General features: G+C 37.0%; 1 protein-coding gene across 2 annotated transcripts in view; it reads left to right on the top strand.

Moving 5' to 3' along the window:
• ME1 (malic enzyme 1) overlaps positions 1-25032 on the top strand; it is a 183677-nt gene that overhangs the window by 122780 nt on the left and 35865 nt on the right. For both annotated transcript variants that reach the window (XM_082474214.1, XM_082474215.1), the window contains exon 7: positions 18777-18886. In XM_082474214.1, coding sequence (XP_082330340.1) covers positions 18777-18886 — 110 coding nt within the window. The remainder of the gene's footprint in view (positions 1-18776; positions 18887-25032) is intronic.

Consider the following 25032-nt stretch of genomic DNA (forward strand, 5'->3'; position numbering starts at 1 on the left):
AAACATAAATCTATTTTTTAAAAATCTTTGCCTGGCAGGCTTTTTATAGAAATTAACAAAATGGTTCAAAATGTTTATGGAAATATAAAGGACCTAGAATAGCTAAAACAATTTTGAAAAAAAAGAATAAAGTTGGAGGATTTATACTCCTTGATTCTAAGACTTAAACTACAGTAAACCAAGATAGTGTGATATTGGTATAAGACAATAGAACAATAAAGCAGAACAGATCAGTGGAAAAGAATTTTAAAAATCCAGAGATAGACCCATGTGCAGATGGTTAATTGATTCTAGATAAAGTACCAAAGTAATTCAGTGGGGATAGGATAGTCCTTTCAAGAAATAGTCTTGGAACAATTAGATATCCATAAGGAAAAAAATGAATGTCAACCCTTATCTCATACTTACCCCACAAAAATGAATTCAAAGTGGGTCATCGACCTAAATGTAAAGCTAAAGCTATAAAACTTTTAAAAGAAAATATGGGAGAAAATCTTGGTGCCTTTGGGTTTGGCAAATATTTCTTATAGAAAGCACAAGTCATAAAAGGAGAAGGTTTTAAATTGAACTTAAAATTGAAACTGATGTTCTTCAAAAGATGCTGTTCAGGAAATGACAAAGCAAGCCACAGATTGGGGAAAAGAGTTATAATACATGCATCTGATGAATGCCTTCTATCCAGAATATATTTTAAAAAAATCAAAAAACAAAGCTCTTACAGCTCAAGATAAAGAACTCAATTTTTAAAATTGGGCTAAAGATTTGAAACAAGGCTTCGCGATGATCGTTAAGCGCATGTAAGCTCCTTAGTCATCAGGGAAATGCAAATTAAAATCAAGTGAGGTGCCATTACATACCCATTAGATGACTAGAGTTTAAAAGTCTGATGACAACAAGTGTTGGTGAGCATTTGCAACAACTGGCACTCTTATACATTGTTGGTGGGAGTGTAAAATGGAAGAACCACTCTGGAAAACTGTTCAGCAGTTACATTTTTTTATATACCTATCATACTACCAAGGAATTCCATTCCCTGGTATTTTCAAAAGATAAATGAGAACTTTAAACTATTCATGGCAGCTTTATTTGTAAGATCCCCAAACTGTGATCAACCCAAATGTCCAGATGTCATAATATACCCAAATTGTGGTATAGCCATATAATGGAATAGTATGAAGGAATAAAAGGAACTATCAATTTATGCAATAACATGGATGAATCTCCAAAAATCAAGCTGAGCAATAGAAACCAAATATGAAAGATTTCTTGTATATTATTCCACTTATTTGAAATCTGGAAAAGACAAAACTAATCTATAGCAATAGAAAGTAGATCAGTGGTTGTCTGGCGCCATTGTTGGGCTGAGGATTGATTAGAATGGGCTACAAGAGAGCTTTTTGGAATGTTTGAATATTCCATATCTTACTTGTAGAGATGGTTTGATGGGTGTACAGTTATCAAAACTAATCAAATTTTACATCTAAGATGGGTACTTTTTATCCTATGTCATTGAAGTTGATTTTAAAGAAAGCAAGGCACAGAAAAAGTCTTAGTCTGACATAAAACTGTTATAGTACCTCATTTATTGAAGTGACTTTATAGATTTTGTTATTTATTATTCCGTATTTAGATTTTTCAGTCACTTTCAGTATTTTCCTCCTTTCTAAAGAATGTTCTACCTTTTGGCAGTTTCATTGCATAGTAGAAAACCTAAAAGAGTATGAAAAACAAAAAAGAAGAATGCAACATTTGAATTGGCCAGTTGAGGCTGTTTCAGTGAGGAGGGTGTTGAAACTGTTGGTTTATTATAAAAGGTTATCAAATATCATGTATCTGTATTACTGTTCTCCAAATATTCTACAGTGCGTTATCCATGGTGAAGTGGAACGCATATATACAATATTTATGTGTATATTTAAAAAGAACGAAGATATGAGAAATTGATTCAGCATTCCCTTGACTTGATCAGTCTATGGTTGCTCAGAAGTGAGAATGGAATTCTAATACTCTTACACATGTGAACTGTAATTATCTTTTTTCAGAGTATTTATGTTTCTTGCACATCTATGAAAAACGGGTGTGTCGAAATACTCCTATCTGGACAATGCAAAATTTATAGGGCTTCCCTGGTGGCGCAGTGGTTGAGAATCTGCCTGCCAATGCAGGGGACACGGGTTCGAGCCCTGGTCTGGGAAGATCCCACATGCCGCGGAGCAACTGGGCCCGTGAGCCACAACTACTGAGCCTGCGCGTCTGGAGCCTGTGCTCCGCAACAAGAGAGGCCGCGATAATGAGAGGCCCGCGCACCGCGACGAAGAGTGGCCCCCACTTGCCACAACTAGAGAAAGCCCTCACACAGAAACGAAGACCCAACACAGCCAAAAATAAATAAATAAATTAATTTTAAAAAAAATTTATACATCTTGCCATGTATGCCTACCTCATAAGTAGTCATAGTTTTATTCAGAAATCTCTTATCAGAGAGGCTACAGCTGTTCTCCATCTGGACTGCACCGAGAGCAAAATTATCAGATTTTTATTTCCTCACTTTCCACTAATCAGATTGGTAAAAGTCAGACTTTTTCAAAACCTGAATACTGTGCATAGTAATAGGTGGTTTGTGTTGTTAATGACCTCTGTTGAGTATATTTTTTCAATCCTTTTTATTGATTTAGAACTGCAAAAGGAGTTCTCAGAAAGGTAGTGGGAAAACTGAGAATTTGACCCAAAAGACTCAGTTTATGAAGAGGCAGAACTCAAATGCAGGTAGTTAGATTCTAAGACCACGAGATAATTAGCTTCACTTTAAGTGTTGTTTTTCAGTAAGTACTGTTTTAGGCACAGAAATACTTTGCCTTGGCTTGTATTTCTCAGTGATACCAGAATAAAATTATTAGTTTACAAATGATAAGTTATCATACTTCCATATACCCTTGTCCAAAGTCAGATTTTGGAAATATGTCAGTTTGGCAGAGAAAGAGTTGCATTCTTGAAAACTTAGACTGAAATATGTATACTTGTTAATTCAAAAAAGAGTCAGAATCATTTAAAAGTGATTTAATGCAAAAGGAAGTCAAAACAATTCTTCGAACTATGTCAGGTTTTGTCCCTAAGAATTGTTCAGAATTAAGTAGGGACTCTGCAATAGAATTCTAATTTTAGTGTGTTAGATTAAATCACTTCAACTAATTATTGAGCCATTTTAAGGGGAAAAGAAGGCATTGACATACAGGTAAATGTACCTGTACAGGTGCCAATAGAAACAATCTTAAAGCAGTTTGGGCTTAAAAGACCTTCAGGACCAATGGAACATGTGATGAACTTAGTTCATGAGGTCCCCAGTATGTGGGAAGAAAAGAGCTTATTAATAAAGCAGGGAACATGATATTTTTGGCATTTTTATTAGTATTAGGCAATAATACTTCCATAAGAAATACTATTAATATGGAAGGATAAATAGACGTAACTTCAGGACACATTACTGGTAGGTGGGTTCTGATTATGGAAAATGGTTAGTGTTCAAACTTTGACATTAGTCCAGACGATTGTGCCAGAGAGGCCTGATTTGTAATTTGTGTTGGATTTGTGCCTTCAGCTATTTCCAAACGTAGAGTTCTCAGATTTTTCTTGAATAATATACATAGATTTCTCTTACTCAGTGGCATAAGAATGGATATCGTCTTTCAAAATTTTTATTTGAAGTAGTGGTACATGCAAAGTCCTTTTTCATTTTTACATTGATTTTGAGGTTTCACTATAGAGTAGCGTGATTGATTTTTTTTTTTTTTAAAGTTAGATGTGAATGAGTGTTATCTCTTTCTAGGTAATACCCTGGAACTCTGTACAGTGATTACTGCCGATGTTCATAGTACTTTTGGAATGCCTCTTTGAATATTGTATTTAGAACCTATAGCAATTCTTTTAAATATCACAATGATGGCATTTAAAGAAAAATCCTTTGAGACTGATAGTGATTCTTGAGAACAGTCAGAATGAGAATATTGATCCAAGTCAGTATTTGGAACTAGTTCTTGTTCTCAAAATATTTCTTCAGATTTTTTTTTTTTTTACTGCTAGTTAAGAAAGAGGGAAGAAAATTACCTACAAGATAGAACTATAAAGTAATAAAACTGATTTTTTTTAAAAAATTTTATTTATTTATTTATTTACTTATGGCTGTGTTGGGTCTTCGTTTCCGTGCAAGGGCTTTCTCCAGTTGCGGCAAGCGGGGGCCACTCTTCATCGCGGTGCGCGGGCCTCTCACCATCGCGGCCTCTCTTGTTGCGGAGCACAGGCTCCAGACGCGCAGGCTCAGTAATTGCGGCTCACGGGCCTAGTTGCTCCGTGGCATGTGGGATCTTCCCGGACCAGGGCTCGAACCCGTGTCCCCTGCATTGGCAGGCAGACTCTCAACCACTGCGCCACCAGGGAAGCCCTAAAACTGATTTTAAAGTCACTTTGAAAGTAGTTGAGCAGTTTGCAGCACCATTGGATAAATAAATAGTCTGAAAGTGGACACTCTAAAGGATAGTATTCATATTCACTTGAATATATAAATTCTGACAAATGTCTCTGGAAATATTCTGTATTTTATAGTCTGAAATAAGAAGATATTTTCCTACATCAAAAAAAGTCTCCTGTTATCATAAGTGGCTGTCGTAGTTGGGGTTCCTGGCTTTTCTCTTAGGTGACAATACTCACTAGTGTCTGCTCCTGTAATCCATTCTCCAAGGACCTTTCTAGCTTGAAAGGTTTATGGCTCTGATAATCTGCAGCAAAATCACATACAATTCTCTCTGCTGCTCAAAACCTGATCCCTAGTGTTTTGTGGAAGTTGTTGGCTTTTAAAAATAAACAGTTTGATCTAGTCTAAATTGGGAAGGAGACACAGACAGATTTAGTGATTCAAACTGCAGAAGTAAATGACATGATTGAGGTTGGGGATAAGGTATTTACTGGAACATGCATTTGAGGAGACTTTTAATTCTCTATAGTAAGTTTGCAGATGGAGTTTATAAAAGCATTTTCTGAATTTCTGCATCCTTTATGTGAAGGCATTCTGGGCATGGGAAGTGGTGCAGAGTAGAAATGGAGGATCAAAACACAAATGGCATGTTGAAACAGAGATCCGTCCATTAGAGCCAAAGCTGCCCTGAGGACTTGAGCCTGTACTGGTGCTGCCTCAACTCATAGACACCAGGATGCAACCTTCCCCCTGCCATAAACCCACCTCCTGGCACTCCATCTTTGCAGTCCATCACGTGGCCTCTGGACATAATTCTTAGAAAGCCTCACTTCATATTATTGTTATATTTGGTCTCCCGTTATAATGTAAAAATAACATCTCATTTGTCTAATTCCATATACCGTTTCACATACTTCATGCCTTTTCATACTTTATGTTTTGTATTTCCTCTCCCCCAAACCAAACTGCCAACATGCCCTTCCCTCCCAAAACTTTCCACTCTGCCTTTGGAAACCTGTTCCTTAATAAAGGCTCCCTAACTTCCTCACTAGATGGTCCCTTTACCTTCTTGCTTTCCTAGAACATGGCTCTCATTTAAGACCTCCACTGTTCCTGCAGTGCTTTCAAAGAGTGATGCTTGTTGGTCCACACAGTGTTTTAGGGTTGGGAGGTGAGATCAGCGCCTTCTCCCCTCTGTCCATTCAGACTATTAGTCCTTCATCCTTTTTTTTAAAATAAATAAATAAATTTATTTATTTATTTATTTATTTATTTATTTATTTATTTATTTATGGCTGTGTTGGGTCTTCGTTGCTGCGCACAGGCTTTCTCTAGTTGCGGCGAGTGGGACTACTCTTTGTTGCGGTGCATGGGCTTCTCATTGCGGTGGCTTGTCTTTGTTGTGGAGCATGGGCTGTAGGCGTGTGGGCTTCAGTAGTTGTGGCGCAGGGGCTCAGTAGTTGTGGCTCGCGGGCTCTATAGCGCAGGCTCAGTAGTTGTGGCGCACGGGCTTTGTTGCTCCACAGCGTGTGGGTCTTCGGCTCCCAGACCAGGGCTCGAGCCCATGTCCCCTGCTTTGGCAGGCAGATTCTTAACCACTGCACCACCAGGGAAGTCCAGTCCTTCATCCTTATGTAAGCCCCTCACCCTGGCATCTTTGGTGTTTATGCCAATTAGGTTTATCTTATCTCTGTCTTCTCCCAGTTTCCTAACTACCCTCCTCTAATTCTTACCTGTTTTCAAAGCCTTGCTCTCAACCCACTTTCATTTCCATGTGGATGATGTGTTTTGTTGGCCTTTCTTGTTCTCAGGATCTTCATTTCTAATGGCCTTAGGCCCATACCACTTTAGACACCCACTCATGGCTACCTCATGGGCCTTATCTTCACAGGCAGCTGCTCAAACTCTGACATACTAAAGTCACACACCTTAATTTCTCACGACAGCTTCCTCTGCTTGCATGTCTCTGAGGTTGCTCCAAAGCGGCGTATCCAAAGCAGAACTCATGGTCTTCCTGACCAAACCAGCTTCTTCTCCTGAGATGTCCTATTTTTTTTTTTTTTTTTTTAAATATACTCCATCCTCTACCAAGTGGCCCAAGCTAGAAACTTGGAATTCATCCTTGATTTATTCTCTCTCATCATCTACTCCTCTTCACTTAATATAGTCCCTTCTGTCTCCTGAATATTTCTCGAATCCACCCACTTCTCCCTGTGCCCATTCTCATTCCAGGTGCAGGCCTGGGGTTTTGCGGCAGCCTCCTAAGGAGACTTCCTGCATTTGGTCCTCCCCCTCTCTAATCCATTCTTTGCCCTGACCACACAGAGTTAGTCTAAAATGCAAAGTGATCATGTCACACTCCTGTTTAATATCCTATTTTTAGGATCAGATACAAACCCCTCAACACAGGTTAGAGGGCCTGCATAATCTTGCCCTACTTACCTCTCTAGCCTAAATTCTTGTCTCTTCCGCTTCAAATCCTGTGATTCAATCGTATTTAATTTATTTCAGTTCTTGAAATATGCCAGAATTTCAAGTTCTTGAAATATGCCAGAATAAATATGATTTATTGAACCCTGGGCCTTTGAGCATGTTCCCTGTTTCTCACAGATTCTTTCCCTTTCTCTTAACTTGACAAACTCCTACTCATCCTTCAGGCTTTAGGTTCCTCTAGAAAGCCTTTGTTAATTCTCTTAATTCTGGGTAGGTGCCCCTGCTCTGTTTTGGAATCCTGAATTTCCTGTTACAGCACTCTACCACACTGCATTATAATCTCCCACTTACCGTATCCGCCCCAAGACTACAAACTCTGTGAGGGCAGGAATGTGTCAACAGCACCGAGAACAATTCCTGACCTCTAGTAGGTGCTCAGTATATTATTTGATAAATGGACAAATAAGGGAGGAAAGGAAGAATACGGTTTCTTTTTGAGAATAGGGGGAGATAAGTTTATAAGAGCTCACATTACACAAGACCTGCTTTAAAATAGGATGAAAAAATTTTTTACTGTGTAAACTGCTTTCAGTGGGGAAGTAAACGCAAGCAAGGAGACTAACTAGGAGATTGCAGTACTATTGCAGTGATGTGGTCCAAAGAGCCTGAACTTGAATTGAGGCACTTGGAATAGAAAGCTTAACAATTACTGTGAAAGGTGTATCATTAAAAGGCATAACAGAACTTGACCACTAGGGTGTAAGGTAGGAGGCAAAATAGAAATTGATTACAGTATTTTGGCATTGGTGGAAATAGGAAGAGTTTGGATAATAAGTTTTGTAAGGAAAAAAGTTCAGAATTTCTAGGAGTTTTATATTCACATATTAAATTAAAATCATTAGAGAAAAGATTTCACTGATTTTGGAGGCAACAAGTAATTTTTAAATGTTTTTTTAGTGAATATACTAAATAGAAATTTTAATTATAAATGCAGTTTCAGAATTTGTTGAATTTTAAGGAACTTAAATTTTAACAAACTCTGCTGTCTTTTTTGAGAAGTAGATGACAACCAAAGAAAATGGTTTCATTTTGTTTATGTTTCATTGTTTGTCCTTGGTGTAAAAAAGTTGTGACTTTTTGATACTGTAAATACTTTTGATACTATAAATAACTGAGTAAGAATGGTTAACAATATATTAAAATATTATCTTATAAACATGTATTCCTCATTAAAAAAAGATTCAGAATATGTCTCCACATCTTTCTTACTATCCTTTTGGCTACATAGAGTTGGAGTTTCTTTGAAAGATTAGCGACTATAGGTTTAGAAGTTATTCATCTAAAGATGATTACTGAATCCCTAAGAATAGGTGAACGTGATAAGGGAAGATTATAGGAGGAAAAGAAGGAAAGAAAGGATGATTACTGCTGAATGTTTATAATTTCCAGTGTCACAGGGAATAATTAAGAGGTGTCAGCAAAATATAACAGAAAGAATGATAAGAGAAATGAAAGGTATATCTAAGTGTTAGAAAATAATACAGAAGGAAAGTTGTAGGAACTGGAGCCATATTACAGTGGGTTAAGAAATGAGTGAACACATTTCTGTTCTTAATTCTTACCGACAAGGAAGAATTAAACTTGAGTGGTTCTTGGCCAAAGAGAACTTCAGTCAACTTCAAATTACTTATCATTCAAGACTATTCATAATCTGAAATTCAGCGGCCAATATTGATCTTCTAAAGTTCCTCAAACTATTGTCCTCAGGGTCCTCCAGCACAAACTCTGAGACCTCTGTGGTTTTTTTCCCCCACCTCACTCTTTTCCCCATTGGAATCCTACCAAAGGCCCTGTTTAAGCCTCAACCTAATTCATGTTGTCTTCCCTAAATCCTATAGTGATCTCTTTGTGTACCGCTGGTTTTGCTTTTAATTTGAACCTTCTTTAAATCTTCTGCTTGTATCTTTTGTCTTCCCAATGAGACTGTAAGCATTTTAAGGGCAAGATCCGTGTTTCCTATTTACTGCTCAATTTGCTCAGTTACATTACTAAAAGTGAGTAATACATTATCGCTAAGGTACCCATCAGAGGTAAAATGCTCTGGATCTTGAATGATGCATAATGCCATGTATGTAATAAATGCTTAAAAAAATTTTTATTAAATCAAAATGTGCTTGGTCGACCTGATTACAGTGAATTCTTGGTAGTTTATAATCAAAGAAAGACTAATGTTTTCACCAACATCTGTCCATATACTTTCTGTTATAAAAATACCTAGTATACGGAATACGTACAAATGCTGTCTTGGTAGTTTTATGATAAAATTATAACTCCCTTATTTTATCATTACAGTCCTTTTCTTTCTAAACATACTGTTCACTTCATTGATGGCAACATTGGTGCTCTGTGGAAGCCAGTATATAAAGTTGTTAAAACCAGGGACCCTGTGGTTCAGTCCAGGTCCTGCAACTTATTAGCAGTATGAACTCAACCACAGCCCTAATCTCTCTGAGCTCCAGTTTCTTCATCCATAAAATGGGTAATAACTACCTTCCTCACTGGGTTGCTGAGAGTTAAAGGAGATAATCCCTGTAAAGTGTGGAGTACTGTGCCTGGCACTTAGTAAGTGCCGTCACTGTAATAAGGGTTTTGTCTAATTTAACAATGCCACAAGAGAAAGTTCTCTTCAGTTTTTACATGTTAATTTTATGGGTGGTATTTCTGTTAACTTCTAAAACCATTTACACCCACTATTTTATGTGATATTTTGATCATAAAATAGTAGGTTCTTTTCATAGTCATGTAGAATCCAATTGGCTAACGTCCTTGTGTTCCACTGCTTATAATTTTATAGTGACAAGGCTGGTTCAATCTGGAACAAAATATCCCTTCCATGGCTTTCTTTTATTATATGATGCAAGATGCTTGTATCACAAAATGAATTCAGGGTGCCTCTCCCTGTATCTTTAGGACTCAAATCAGAGTTAATTACCAAGTAGAGAAAATTCATGAAATGAAAACTGATAGGCGGTATTCTCCAGGGGATGATTCTAAAATATCCTTTTGTAAATGATGAGGTATCTTGTGCACCCTTTTACTACCTATGCCTATTCCCAGACTTCACTTAGAAAACATTATAAATTTATAGCCTGACCACATTGTATCCTAAACACTGAAGGCAAGCCATATTGTGAGGATTTCATTTTAACCACAGAGAAATTGTAACCAGCCCCAAACCACAGGACCGAGTAAGTAGTAGGTCCAGGAATAGAACTGAGAAGGCTCTGATTCCTCCTCACATCCTGTAACCACAAGGTTCTGCTGCTTTGGTACATAATAACAGATCATCTGGTGCTGCTGGACCACAATACATGACACATCAGGAGCAAACCATAGGACACTGTCTGAAAACACGCAGCCTTTACTTTCTAAAGGGCTGCTTAGAAACCAAAGAGGTGGGGAAGGAGCCATGATGAGCACCAGATGATTCTTGACTGATGCTTGTGTTTGGGGTAATCAGTTGCTACCACAAAGTTTGCCTCTCTGCTAAGTTGTTAAAAAAAAAGGTAATGATTTATAACTATGGAGATGCTTTTACCCATTCTTAATATTTGAGTTATTTTTAATCAAGATAGCTAAATAGTTTCCTAGAATGGCATCGTGTGTATGAGAAGCATAAACATTTTATGTTCCATTCAAGAATTGACCCACTCCCCATTTTACTTTAAAAGTTTTGCTTCTTTGCCTTTAGTTGATTTCCAGAGCACTGACATGGTTGTGCTGAAGTATTTGTCCTGCTGCATTGTTGCTGTGCGGGGAAGAAATTTGCCAACCTCCTAACTCTGTCGTGCCGGAAGTATAGCTTACTTATCGTTATTATTTTATATGGATAAGAGTTACTTGTATTTACTTATATTTTGTTTTGTTATATCACAGACTTTTTTTTTCTGGGATTATTTCCTTTCTCTCTGAAATACACCCATTAGTAAAAGTCCTTTAGTAAAAGTCTTGGCTTTTATTTATCTAAAGGCGACTTTGTTTCAACCGTACTCTTGAAGAATAGCTTTGCTAGATCTTGAATGATATTTATTTTCTCTTAGGCTTTGGAAGGTATTATTTCACTGTTTATGGCTTCTATTGTTACTATTAAGTAATAGAAAATATCTAGTGATTATAGAGTACTTAGTGCCAATCTTTACACATTGAACATTGGCACTTATCGCTTCATTTAATCCTGATAATATACTTATGATAATATGCCATTGTTATTCTTATTTATTCTGATAGAGAAACAGAGGCACAGTGACAGAATTTCATCCCAGGATCTGACTCTAGAGCCCATGTTTTTTTTTTTTTAATTGAGGTATAATTGACATATAACATTATTTTAGTTTCAGGTGTACAACGTAATGATTCAGTATTTGTATACATTGTGAAATGATCACCACAATAGGTCTAGTTAACATCCATCACCATACATAGTTATAAAAAAGTTTTTATCTTTCAAGATCTACTCTCTCAGCAACTTTCAAATATGTAATACGATATTATTAACTATAGTCACCATGCTGTACATTATATTCCCAGGACTTATTTACTTTACACCTTGACGTTTGTAGCCTTTGATCACCTTCACCCATTTCACCCACCCCGCCACCCCCATCTCTGGCAACCACCAAAAAGTTCTCTGTATCTATGAACTTTTTTTTTTCTTCTTGTTTGTTTGTTTTTAGATTCCATATATACGTGAGAGCATATGGTATTTGTCTTTCTCTGTGTTGCTTATTTCACTTAGCATAATGCCCTCAAGGTCCTTCCATGTTGTTATAAGTGGCAAGATTTCATTTTTTTTATGCCCAAATAATATTCCATTGTGTATATATGCCATATTTTCTTTATCCATTCATCCATTGATGGACACTTAGGTTGTTTCCATATCTTGGCTATTGTAAATAATGCTGCAGTGAACATGAGGGTGCAGATATCTTTTTGAATTAATATTTTCATTTTCTTCAAAGAAATACCCAGAAGCGGAATTGCTGGATCATACAGTAGTTCTATTTTTAATGTTTTTTGAGGAACCTCCATACTGTTTTCCATAGTGGCTGCACCAATTTACATTCCCACCAATAGTGCATGAGGGTTCCTTTTTTTTCATATCCTTGCCAACACTTGTTATTTTTATCTTTTTGATAAGAGCCATTCTAACAGATATGAGGTGATATCTCATTGTGGTTTTGATTTGCATTTCTGATGATTAGCGATGATTAGTGATGTTGAGCATCTTTTCATGTACCTATTGGCCATCTGTATGTCTTCTTTGAAAAACGTCTGTTCAGATCTTCTGTCCATTTTTTAATTGGAGGGTTTTGGTTTTTTACTATTGAGTAGAGTCTATGTTTTTAAACTGCTAACACAGCCAAGCAAATACTTTCAAAAGATGAATTGAGAGCTAAATAATATTACTAAATATTAAAGTCACTTAAAAACTATAGTAGTTAAAATAGAGGCATTTTTCAGTGGATAGAGAGATTAGTAGATTAATCATTACTGTTATAGGCTATCATTACCGAGCAGTACCAACATGCTGTGCCTGTTTTCTCATCTATAAAATGAGAATAATAATAGTGCCTGCCTCATAGAGTGGTTGTGAAGAATAAGTGAGTGTACACACACACACACATGTACACACACATATTATTAAAGGTTAAAAAATATTTGTTGTCATTAGCCATAGTAGAATAAAAGAGAAAAGCACAGATAACTGACTCTAGTATGTATGAGAATATAGTATCTGATTACAGGTGATGAGGGGAAAAGATAGGCTATTAAGTAGATGGTGCTGGCATAGTTGAGTGAATTATATAGAAGTCAGAAAATTTTATCTATATTTAAAAAAATCTACATCTAAACAGTGAAAAATAATACCAGCTGTAGAGGTTAATTATTTTCTAAATCCATGATATCACTAGAAGAAATTTTTGATTAATAGTTAAATAAACGTGTGTGGAGAAGATTGATGGTAATAAGCATACCATCAAGGGCAGAAGCTATAAATAAGAAGATGGAAAGATCTGACTACATAAAAATTTAGAATTCCTTTTGTAAAAACAAACAGGAATGCTGTGTAAATGATTAATGACACAGTATGCTAGAGTAGGGAAGCCACATGCACCATATATAACAGGAAGTTAATATTCTTAATATGTGAAGAACTCTTATGAAATAATAAAGAAAAGACCATAAAAATAGAAAAACAAACCAAAGACCATATAATCTTCCAGGAAGAATTGCAAATGACCAATGGACATAGAAAAAGATTCTAAGGTTCATGAGTAATCAAAAAAAAAAAAGAAACAAAAATTCAGAAAACAGTCTTCACCTTGAATTTTACAGTGATTTAAAAAGATAGACCTTCAGGGACATAATAATAATATGTAAATAACTGCAATGGAAGAAAAACATGATTTACAGAGTATTTTGTTGGATCAGAAGAAAGAGACCTCATCTACGTTGTGATATCAGAATGTGGTAGTGTGAGACTGTCTTTGAAGTATAGGCTTAATATTAACAAGAAGTGAAAAATGAGGGAAAGTTTGTCAGCCTCTCTTCTGAGAGGTTTGGCAGTAGGTGGAAAGAGAGATAAGTAACCATAGCTTTGGCTTTGTCATGGTCAAGAGATATGGTTTTAAAATCAGGGAGTCCTGAGGCTCCTTGGAGACAGGAAGGAACCAGTGGAGAAGGAGAAATTGAAGCTGTTAGTGTAGAGAGGTAGAGTTGAGGCAGTAAGGTCTGTAGAGAGATTAGAAAAAAGGAAGCAAGAATACATCTCGGAAGTGGAAGAAGAAAAGAAGTAAAAGCACACATATTTTTAAATGTGGAGGGGAGCTGAGAAAGTGAAGATTCTTCTCTCTGGATGGCATTCATCTCAGTGAAGTTGTGGCTGGTAAGAGATGGAATGCTTGTGGGACAAGGGGAGTAAAAATGGTTTGCAGAAGCTGCTCTGGGATCATGCTATGGACCAGTAAGCAATAGAAAACAAATTTGCAGAACTTGATTGAGGTCCTAGCTGAGACTCCATAGCATGGACTCGTGTGCTATCTAAGTGGAATGAGGGAGAGCAAGGGGCCAGGGGTGCCTAGTGTTGCTGAAAATTCGTGCACCAGTGGCGAATCGAATCTCAGAGACAGAGTTTTGGGTGAAGAAGGAAAGAATAGCTTTATTGCTTTGCCAGGCAAAGGGGGACACAGAGAGCTCATGACCCTCAAAAACTGTGTCCCAACCCAGGAGGATTTGGTGAGGAGTTTTATAGCAATGGTTCAAGGGCTGGGTTGCTGATAAGGATCAGAGTGTGTGCAGGGCCTGCACTCCTTTAATCTGGTCTCTTGATGAGCTTCTCTGGTTCCTTTAATCTGGCCTCAGGTGGTCTTCTCTGGAATGAAGGATGCTAGCATCTTCCGTTTGTTGGGGGTTTTAGTTCTGTAAAGAGTTTAAAGATCTTGTCATGTGTATCCCTTGAGGGGGAACCAGGACCCTGCCCCAAGGCTGCACTGTTGTTTCTTGGATGCTTCTCCCTTGTCTCTGCCTGCCCTCCCTTCCCTGATTAGCAACTGTTTGGACCTTGCCCTTTGGAACTCAGGGAAGGTCATGGAGACTGACGGCTATCCCATACAAGAATAGGGAGGACAGAATCGGGGGACAGAAAGTCTTCTATGCCCAGGAACCCCACAGGGTCCTACTCAGTTTCACTAGGGGGACAGCCAGTGCATGGCTGGAGTAACTGTCTTCAGCATACAGAGGTGAAGCTAGGAAGAATGAACTCGGAGGAAAGGAGGGACCAAATGAAGAGTGGGTAGTGTGCTGGGGAAGGAGTTGGTGGAAGAGAGGGAAGACAGGACTAGGGGCAGAGAAGGAGAGTATTAGAGAATTTAAGATATTGGCAGTAGAACTTTTAGACCATTAACTTCTTATTAATTCATATTTTATTAGTCTTTTTGCTCATATGGGAATTTTCTAATGCTGCTTGTTTGAATTAAAATATTACTTTTTTTAAAGGCCTAAAGGACTACTGTAGAAAGTCTTCTAAACAAATAACATTTCCGAAATGACTGATAGAAAAGAAAAGAGGAAAGTATACGGGAAAGAATTTTTAAATGCTGATGGAAAAAATAGCAGTTTCATAGGAATTTGTTTTCTTAGGTAACTGTAGAAAATATTTTCAAAGGAGGGGCAAATAAATATGAATAAAGATTATAAGAATAACTGTGATTTACATGATTTAAATTCCTGTTTGTATTTGGGAATTCAACCAAAAGAGAAAAATGTGTTAACGTCTTATAGTACTAAATGAGTGTTTTGAAAAATCTTGGTTTGACTAGGCTAACCTTTTTACCTCTGTTAATAGAAACTATTGATATTGAAAACTTCTATAACCTACTTAGTGCCAGCTCTTTAAAAAGTAACATGAAACGAACTTGATTTTGTTTCTTGCTAAATAATAGAGAAATTCTAGAATAAAAGTCATGTCTATTTAAATAATAGAAAGATTATACTTTTTTTTGAACTAGTATGAAAAATGCAAAACAGTAGAACTTCTGGAATTGGGGCAAATAAAGGGAAATACCTACTCTGATGCAACTCATTCAAAGCAACTGATAGTCATAGTATTCGGCAGTACAGATTATTAAGTGACCAATTATTCTTATTGAATGAAATAAATTTGTGCTTACGTATTATATTCACTTGATCTTCTCTCTACTGAAGTAGTACTATCTGAAAGAGTTTTAAGTCTCTCAGGAACCTTTTGATCTAGTTGATGAGACATCTACATGCTAGTAGTTTTAGACCCCTCATAAGTGGTATAGAAAATATTTGCCGATTCAAGAGTGACGGTGATTTGCAATGGCAGTGCATTAATAAAGACATGGGAAGGAGACGGACGTGGCGTGTTTGAGAGAGGAGAGAAGTGGTTCAGTGGGGAAGGGACTTACCCTGGAATATAGGGAGAGATAAGGCAATTGAAAAGATAACATGTGATTATAGATCCTTGAGTTTAAGGAATTTGAGCGTCATCATCAGAGCAATCCACTCTGAATTTTGAGCAAAGGAGTAGCTGGTGGAAGTTGTTGTTTACAAAACGTTGGTGGCTCTATGTCATATGTTTGAGGGAGACAAGGAGAAGCAGAGACCAGTAGACTTTTTGCAGTCCTAGCAGGAGCAAGACTGATTTCTTTGGCTGTGATAATATTTAAATAGTAGAAATGATAGAAAATGGTAATTAACTGAATATGATGGGTTAAAAAGGAAATAGTAAAATAACAGCTTCAGTCCTTTGGTCTCTGAGACATGGAAATGTATGCTTCCATCATAGAAAAAAAATTGTTGAAGTTGAGAGTCAAGAGCCTACTTGACTTTGGAAATGTTCTGTGAAGATGATTGAGTTTCAGTAAGCAATTTAGGTTGGAAATACATAATAGATAATCTATAAGAAGGTGTTGGTTTAAGTCTTGAGGAGACAGACTTCACCATGAAGAGGTAGGACCATCATCAATGTTAAACAACCAAACCTATGCTTAGCAGCTTTCTATTAACTGTTGGTTTGCAACAAAACGTAGCCCCTAAAGACTAGTCAGTCTTTTCACTAGTTTATTATTCTGATTAAATTTTACAAAACTTTTCTGTTATAGAGCTCCTTATTTTTAGTTTTAGAACTCAGCGTTGTTCAAAGGTATATACTTAAAGGTATATATAATAACCTACAGGATAACAGAAAGGAATCAATCATAAACTTAAAGCTTAGCTTAAACGGCAGGCTCTACCACATCATCAGGCAGACTTGAGTGCAGATCTCCCCTCCCCAGCTTACCTGGTGCCCAAGGCTATCCTCATCTATAAAATCGTACCCTGAGATTAAATGAGAAAATATCTGTAAATTACATTCATCCAACAAATATTTGCTGAGCACTTATGGGTATTATGGAAATGTAATGAGTTTAATTTTGGACTTTTCAACTTGAGGTACGTTCAAGTGAAATTATCCAGCTCGTCATGAGATTTACAAGTCTGGAGTTCACAGGAGTAGAGTAGAAACATACCTTTGGGAGTCACTGTATATAATTGGTGATTAAAGCTATGAGTGGGATTGAGATTCTGTCAGGATGGACGGACGCGCACACATGCACACACGCGCACACACACACGCACACACACACACCATGTAGTAGACCAAGGACAGAGTCATGGGAAACACCAATGTTTAAGTGCTAAGAACTCCCTAAGGGAGAAAGAAGAGGAAATGATCAGTAGTTTAGGAGAAGGCACAGAAAAGCATGATATCACAGAAGCCTAGGGAATAGAGTTTCAAGGGAAAAAGATAAACAGAATTAGTGGCAATGCAGCAAAGAGCTCTGGTAAATTAGGGATGGGAAACAGTGTTTCTTGGATTTTTAGTTCGGAAACATTCTAATTCTAGAGCAGCAATTTTAGCAGAGTCGTGAGGACAGAAGGTAAATGACAGGGGATGGAGAAATAATGTAAACTGTGAACTAATATTTCATATACATTAAATGGAAAGGATAGGAAAAACATGGGGTTGAGAAAGAACTTTTTCCCTCTAATGAGAAGCTCCAAGTCAGTTATCAAAAAAGAGGAAGGAACTTGTCCAGAAGAAGGAGTTGTAAATAGGAGAGAGGGAGCTAATTAAGAAGGAAGTGGTGGGAACGTGGGCAGCAGCGGTGAGTTACCTTAAGCAGGAAGAGGAACATCTTGTTGACTGATGCCTGCAGGGTAGCGCTAAAGATAGAGATGGGGGATGCGGTGGGAGGAGAATAGTTGAAGGAGATCACACATTATGCCCTCACTATGCCAGGAAGTAGGAGACAGGTGAAGAGGTCAAGATTTAAAAGGATTGGCGAAGATTAGGAATAGCCTTTGGGTGCAATAGCAGTGGAAGCTGACCAAGGACAAAGAAAAGGAATCATAAATATGGCAGCAGTGGGAGTCTAGCCGAGGTTGGAGACCATACATCTCTAAATCACCTAGCAAGGATGGCCATGGCTATAAGGCTTTCTCTGGTAACTCTCAGATACTTGGGATATCAGTGGTGTTAATTTCCCTCGTCTTGGATGTACAGGCCATAGATGATCATAAGAATAAAGGGTCAAACCAGTAAGTTAATTTCAGGAATAAAAATCTGTGCTGTATACTTCAAAGCTCAAAGCTTTTCAGTGTTTGGTCATGGCTATAGAACAAACACCAGAATCCTAGGCTAGAATTTTTAAGGTTTCCGACATAAAATTCTGACCTTGTCTTTCACTACACCCTTACATGTACCATACACGACATTTTGGCCAAGTGGGGCTTCTTTCTGTTTTTTGAATGATTTTTTTTCTCTCCTAACTTTCACTTCAGTTACTTTGCTTCTGCTGTTTACTCAGCTTGTAGAACCTTACATCTCTACTTTTGAAATCATGACGTGATTAAAACTCAGTTCATTTGTTACCTGGTTTGTAACCCCAGTCAGGAGTGATATCTGTCTTCTCAACATCTGTTATCCCTTGTTTGTACCACTTTTATACTACTTTTCATGCACTTTTCATTTATTTCAAAATAAGTTCTACTAACTTTTAAATTACTTGACTGCAGGGTACCATATTTTTGTCATCTTTGTAGTATTTCACGGTGACAATGCAATGCTTTTTTCTGTAGTAAGCATGTAGTAAATATTTGCTGAACAGACGTATTATATATTTATACTAAGTAGCAAGATAGGACCTTTAAAAGAAAATAATGTTTTGCCTTTTTTATAGTCTGATTTTCAAGGTTTATTTTTAAATGTTATTTCATTAACCTCTTCTAATGTGAATATTTTGTCCCATAGGTATGGCATGAATTGCCTTATTCAGTTTGAAGATTTTGCCAATATAAATGCATTTCGGCTCCTGAAAAAGTATCAAAACCAGTATTGCACATTCAACGATGATATTCAAGGTAATCAGATTTTCACTGCATGTGGGTCAAGAACAACATGTCCTGATATTAGTTTGTAATTTTATAATGATTCAAACTCAGTAAATTTGCACTAGATACCGATTAAATGCCAGGGATTATGCTTGATGATTTCACACATTATTTCTCATTTAATTTTACATACTTGAGAAAAGTACTCTGTGACTTTAGAATGTACCATATTACGCATGAGCTAACGAACAGGTGCCCTAAAATCTGATAAAATCCCCAGTGATTATGGCTAAACAAAGAACAAAATATATGAAAATATATTATTCATTGTTTAAAATGAAGACTGTATATTTCTCTCTTCAACCTTCATCTCAGTCAGTTTTCTAAGCTTTCTAAGCTTAGAAATCAGTCACAGTTTCTAAGCTTTACCCCAGCAGGAGCTGCCTTTGTATACAGTGTGTACCGCATTTTCCTGTTTGTCTTTGATTGATTGTAGATGCTTGGCTACCTGCTTTTGTCTAAGTTACTTATTTTGTTTCTCACTAAGCCCTTTTTTGCACCTCTCTCTAGATCCACCCCGCCACCAACCCACCTCCCCACATCCGAAACCTTCCAATGAGAATCTTACTCTTCCTGTTTCATGAAGGGCAGGTAGAATAAAAGCGCAGGCAGAGATCCAAAGGAGGAAGGCCACAGTAAATTCTGGCAACCTGAAAGAAGATCACAAATGGCTTCCATTTCACTAATCGCAGTGAACATTCTTCAGTGTTGACCTTCCTTGGATTCTCAGCAGCATTTAACATTGTTGACCCCACTGTCTTCCTTGAAATACTCTCTTCCGTCAACTTCCGTGTCACATGCTCCTGCTGACTTGCTTCCTACCTCTGAATTTTCACCCTTTTTTTTTCCAGGTTCATCCTTCTCTGACTAGCTATTAAATGCCAGAACACTGCAACACTCAGTCCCAGGTCCTTTTCTCTTTGTTCTATTATATCTTAGGTATATACTGCAAGGCCACTCATCCCACTAGCAGATTTATATCTTTAGCCCAGACTTCTTTGAATTTCGGGTTCATATACCCATCTGGTTATTTAAAATTTCCCCTGGGATGTCTCAAAGTTATCTCATACTCAACCTCCCCACCATCAAACTCTTATTTCCCCACCAACCTCAACCTTCTTCGTGTGTTCTCCTTCTTCGTGAATTCCTGATGTCTCTCTCTTCTTCATCTCTCCCTGCCAAATACACTCCATCACTCATCCTCCTGATTTTCTGTTGTAAAAGTCTGTCTCTTCCACAGATTCCTCTCCATTAACCTAAGGTAAGTTACCATCATCTCTCTTAAATAATGGGCATTTTCTAAGAAATCTATCCACATTTACTATTGCTTCCCCTTCTTATGTGTTCTCTCCATAGTATGACTACAGTTTGCCAGATGTAGACCTAGGGGCTGAGAATTTTGTGACAAGCCAAAGTTTTCTTTTTGCCGTAGATATTCTAGTCATATCATCCGTTCCATAAAATACTTTAATGGTTTTCCATTGCACTTAAGATGAAAGATGAAGGTCATAAATATGGTCCAAAATGCATGGTCTGATCCCTACCTGTCTCTCCAACCTCATTTTTTTTTGCCATTCTAGCCATCACCGTCTTTTTCAGGTCCAAACATAAGCCAGACTTCTTCCTGTCAGAGGGTCTATTCAAATGCTGATCCATCCTCCTAGAATACTCTTCCCTCCCCTCTTCAAATCTCTTCTTAATCATGACATTCCTCAGGAAAATCTTCCGGATCCTTGTGCTAAGCCAAATCCACCTATCATAGGCTTGCATAGCCCTACTTATTTTTCCCTTGTTGAACTTATCACAGAAACAGTTCTATATATTTATGTAATTAAAAAAATTAATATCTCTCTCCCCACTAAACTTTAAGGACAAGAATATGTCTGTTTTGTTCATCACCTTGGCATTAATACAGTGCCCAGCCCATAGAAGGTACTTAATGTTAATGGAATGAATGACTGTAACACGTCCAAAGCAGGAGTTAGCAAACTACTGCCTATGGGCCAAACCCAGCCCACTGTCTGTTTTTGTAAAGTTTTCTTGCCACACAGCCATGCCCATTTGTTTATGTATTATTTATGATTGCTTTTGTAAGTCTGGGGCAGACATCATGTGACCGCAAACCCTAAAATACTTACTACCTGGCCATGTACAGAAAGAGTTTGCCAACCTCTGGTCTAAAAAGAGTTGGTGAGAGTCGAACTAAGGAATTAGGTTGGCTAAGATAGGTGTGCATTTTGGAGAGATCCCTTTCATTGTTTTCAGTGTAGAGACTAGATTCATTGGGAGCAAACTTAAAGGCTGTTGCTGTAGTCCAAGTGCATGATGATGGTGCCTGGTTCTGGGAAAATGCCAGTCAAGACTAAGAAATAGACAGATGATTAGTTGTTGATGATGAGGGTGAGGAAATAGCCAAGGATAGAGCCTAGGTGTTTGCCTTGAAGAACTGGTAGAATGGGAAGACAGTAACTGAGAATGAGAAAATGAGAGGCATTATAACATATAGATGTTAAGAACTCTGGGGTCAGACTGACTTGCTTTGCTCCTTCTTCATTAGCTGTGGACTTTGATCAATTGACTTCACCTCTCTGAGTTTTAATTTCTCATCTATGGCAGGAAGTTATATAATAGCTTCTATTTTCTTCTTTGGAAATGAGAGGATTAGAAGTTTGATGAGGGTAAAGGGAATTTGAAAGAACTGCTGTAGAGGACTAGAGAGCCATCTGACCATGAAACACAAAAGGATTCAGTAGTGGGTGCTGAGGGTCCATTGAAGTTGAAAACCACAAACATACCATGACCCCAGGCTGAGCAGCTTGAGTGCAAGAGCTTAGGAGTAAGCAAGGCCAGGATGGTCAGTTGGGTCTGTCTATGCTGGGTATTTTACTGTATTTGTGCAGAGAAAGGACAATGGGATAAGAGTTAAGGTTAGCACTAAGACCATAGCACTAAGTTGGATAGAGATGGAAGTGAAGATATAAGGATGGGTAGGTAGGGCCAAAGGGCTAGATTCCCATGAAGTTAAACAATAGGTATAATGGGGATAACTGAGTAAAGAACTGGAAAGGTAGGAGATTGCGACCATGATGAGTGAGGTATTCCAATGTAGTTATTCCAAGAAGGATTAGTTCTGAGAGATGAACCAAGATGAAACTTAGGAGGATTGTAGCCAAAGTGGAGTAAGATGAATGCCATTGGAAATGAGGTGGTCAAAGAAAAGTTTAAATGTAAAATGAGGATGATAATATTTTTCTCGTAGAGTTTATATTGTGGACAAAATAGTTATTTGTGAAAATACTCTATCAACTGAAATATACTTTATAATTTTTAAAATTGACTATGCTTAAGTTCTTTAGTATAACATAGCTATGTAAATATAGTGTATTTAAAGATAATGAGTCTCTTTTTACATCTTGAGGCACACTAACGTAATTGGTCTACTCTTTCTTTTCCTAAAATCCTTCGTGATGTTAATTACATTATTACTTTATTGCCATCTTCATGACAAAGATCCTTACGTTATTTCAACTTCATTTTCTTCTTTTTGTATTCCTTTTTTTGAGTGTTTATTTATAAGAAGTGAATATGTGGAGGATTTCAGAAAGGAAATGAAGACAGTCTAATTTTAATGTGCTATAACCCTAACTTGAAGATATAATATATAATGATAGAGTGCCTTTGACGCTACAGACATAGGCTTTGTAGATCAGTGTCTATAAGTCACTTACCAGTTCATTTTGTAGTAACCTCTAAAGTAGCCACCAGTTAACTGTTGAACAAAACTGTCCTGTCCTTTCTTTAATATTCTATATCTTTTGATTTTGTGGGTCTCACAGAAATGTCTGTATAGACGTTAAAGACTGGTATTGCATAATTTTGAATCATTTTACAGAATAAATAGGTATCAGATTTCAGTTTAGGAAAAAGAATGCTAAATCCAAATCATCAAACAAAATGAGCAATTAGGAATTAGGGTCAGCATTTCTGTCAACTGTGGCCAGGAATTTAGGGGTCAAGGCTTGGGCTGCATCAGAATTAAAGTCAGGAGCACAGGAAATCTGAGGCAGATGCCAGGCCAAGCCAAGAGCACTGCATGTGGAGCTGCCCTGAGAATCCACAGCAGAACATTTCCCCCAGCAGATCACCCCTATGGAGCATTAAATAACTAGTTTTCACCTCAACTAATCTGCCTAAAATATAATCTGCACACACACAGTCTACATATTTCCACATTTTAGCGTCCTACTGCCTTAGCCAACAGTAAGTTAACGTTTGAGAAAAACGAGTCTAATCTCTGACTAGACAAAACTTTTGGCAAGTTATTGGAGTTCTGACTAGAAATGACCAAACTATTTTGTGCTTTCTCCATACCAAAATAGTGTCCTTAGTGACACATCTTCCCCATATGTTTCTATTTTACCTTTTTAACCTTATGTTTTTACTATTTTGCCCACAGATGTCATACTTTCCTCACTGTGGGCATAGAAATTGCGTTCTAGTGCCAACAAAAATAATTCCGTAACTATTACAGCCTTACCATGTAAATAAATGCTTTTACACTGGACCTTTGGGGGAACTTTTTTTTTTTTTTAAACAGATGTGTTATTTAAATTTATTAGCATTTTATGAAAAGTATTTGATTTTTAAAAATACTTAAATTCTACTATATTAATGATCTAAAATAATCTTAAATGGTAGAGATTTGGGTTCAAAATTTATTTAGACCTTAATGCATTCTAATTATAAATTATTACTAACTAGAAAAAGTGTGCAAATTAGCTATTAAGAAATGGAAATTACGGGACTTCCCTGGCGGTCCAGTGGTTAAGACTTCACCTTCCAATGCAGGGGGTGCGGGTTCGATCCCACATGCCTCACGACCAAAAACCCAAAACATAAAACAGAAGCAATATTGTAACAAATGCAATAAAGACTTTAAAAATGGTCCACATCAAAAAAAAAAAATCTTAAAAAAAAAAAAGAAAAAAGAAATGGAGATTTAATAATATAATCTGGAGACCATCAGAATTCAACAAATTCAGATCAAAAGAATAAGGTCTCATCCTTTGGTCATTTAAAATTAGCTGCAAAAAGAGATTTTTCTTCCCATAATACCCTCTCTGGAATAGCTATTCTCTAACTTGACATTCTAAGTATTTTACATAGAAATTTTTGCCATAATGAACTAGCTTGTTAGGATTTTAAAAAATAAGGTAAATGTAGCCTAATCTTATACCGAATGCTTTGATAATTGAAAAGATCAAAATCAGACATGGTAGAACAGACATCTCACAAATGAAGGAATACCACTGGCCTGAAAACATGTTTTAAAGTTTAACCACACCAAGTTTTAAAAAGCGTATTAAACAGCAGATGACAAACTCATTTTCTGTATCAAACTGGCAAAGATTTTTATTGTAATCCCAACTGTTAATGATGCTTTAAGAAAATGAACACTCTTGTACATTGATGTTGGGAATATAAATTGGTACAACTCTTGGGGTGGCAATACGTGTCACAAATCTTAATATTATGCAGATCTTTGATCCAAGAATTCTGTTTTTAGAAATTTATCCTCTGCAGACAAAGGTGTGCAAAACAAATATACAAGGATATTTAGCTAATTAGTTTAAATATTTATTTATTTTCAAAGTGAGATGTAATTGACATATAACACTGTATTAATTTTAGGTGTACAACTTAATGGTTTGATACATGTATGTATTGCTAAATAAGTTTAGTTAACATCCATCACCACACATAGTTACAAATTCTTTTTTTCTTGTGATAAGAACTTTGAAGATCTACTCTTGTGCCAACTTTCAATGTACAATATAGTATTATTAACTTAGTCACCATGCTGTACATTACACCCCCAGAACTTATTTATCTTCTAACTGGAAGTCTGTGCCTTTTGACTCCCTGTACCCATTTTGTACAACTGCCACCAGTCTGTTCCCTGTATCTATGTGTTTGTTTTTTGTTTTAGATTGCACATATAAGGGAGATACAGTATTTGTCTTTCTCTGTCTGACTTGTTTCACTTAGCATAATGCCCTCAAGGTTCATCCCTGTTGTCACAAAAGATAGAATTTCTTTCCTTTTAGTGGTTGAAT

Source organism: Balaenoptera physalus (genome assembly GCF_965194825.1).
Source record: "Balaenoptera physalus genome assembly, chromosome: 9".
Taxonomy (NCBI): Eukaryota; Metazoa; Chordata; class Mammalia; order Artiodactyla; family Balaenopteridae; genus Balaenoptera; species Balaenoptera physalus.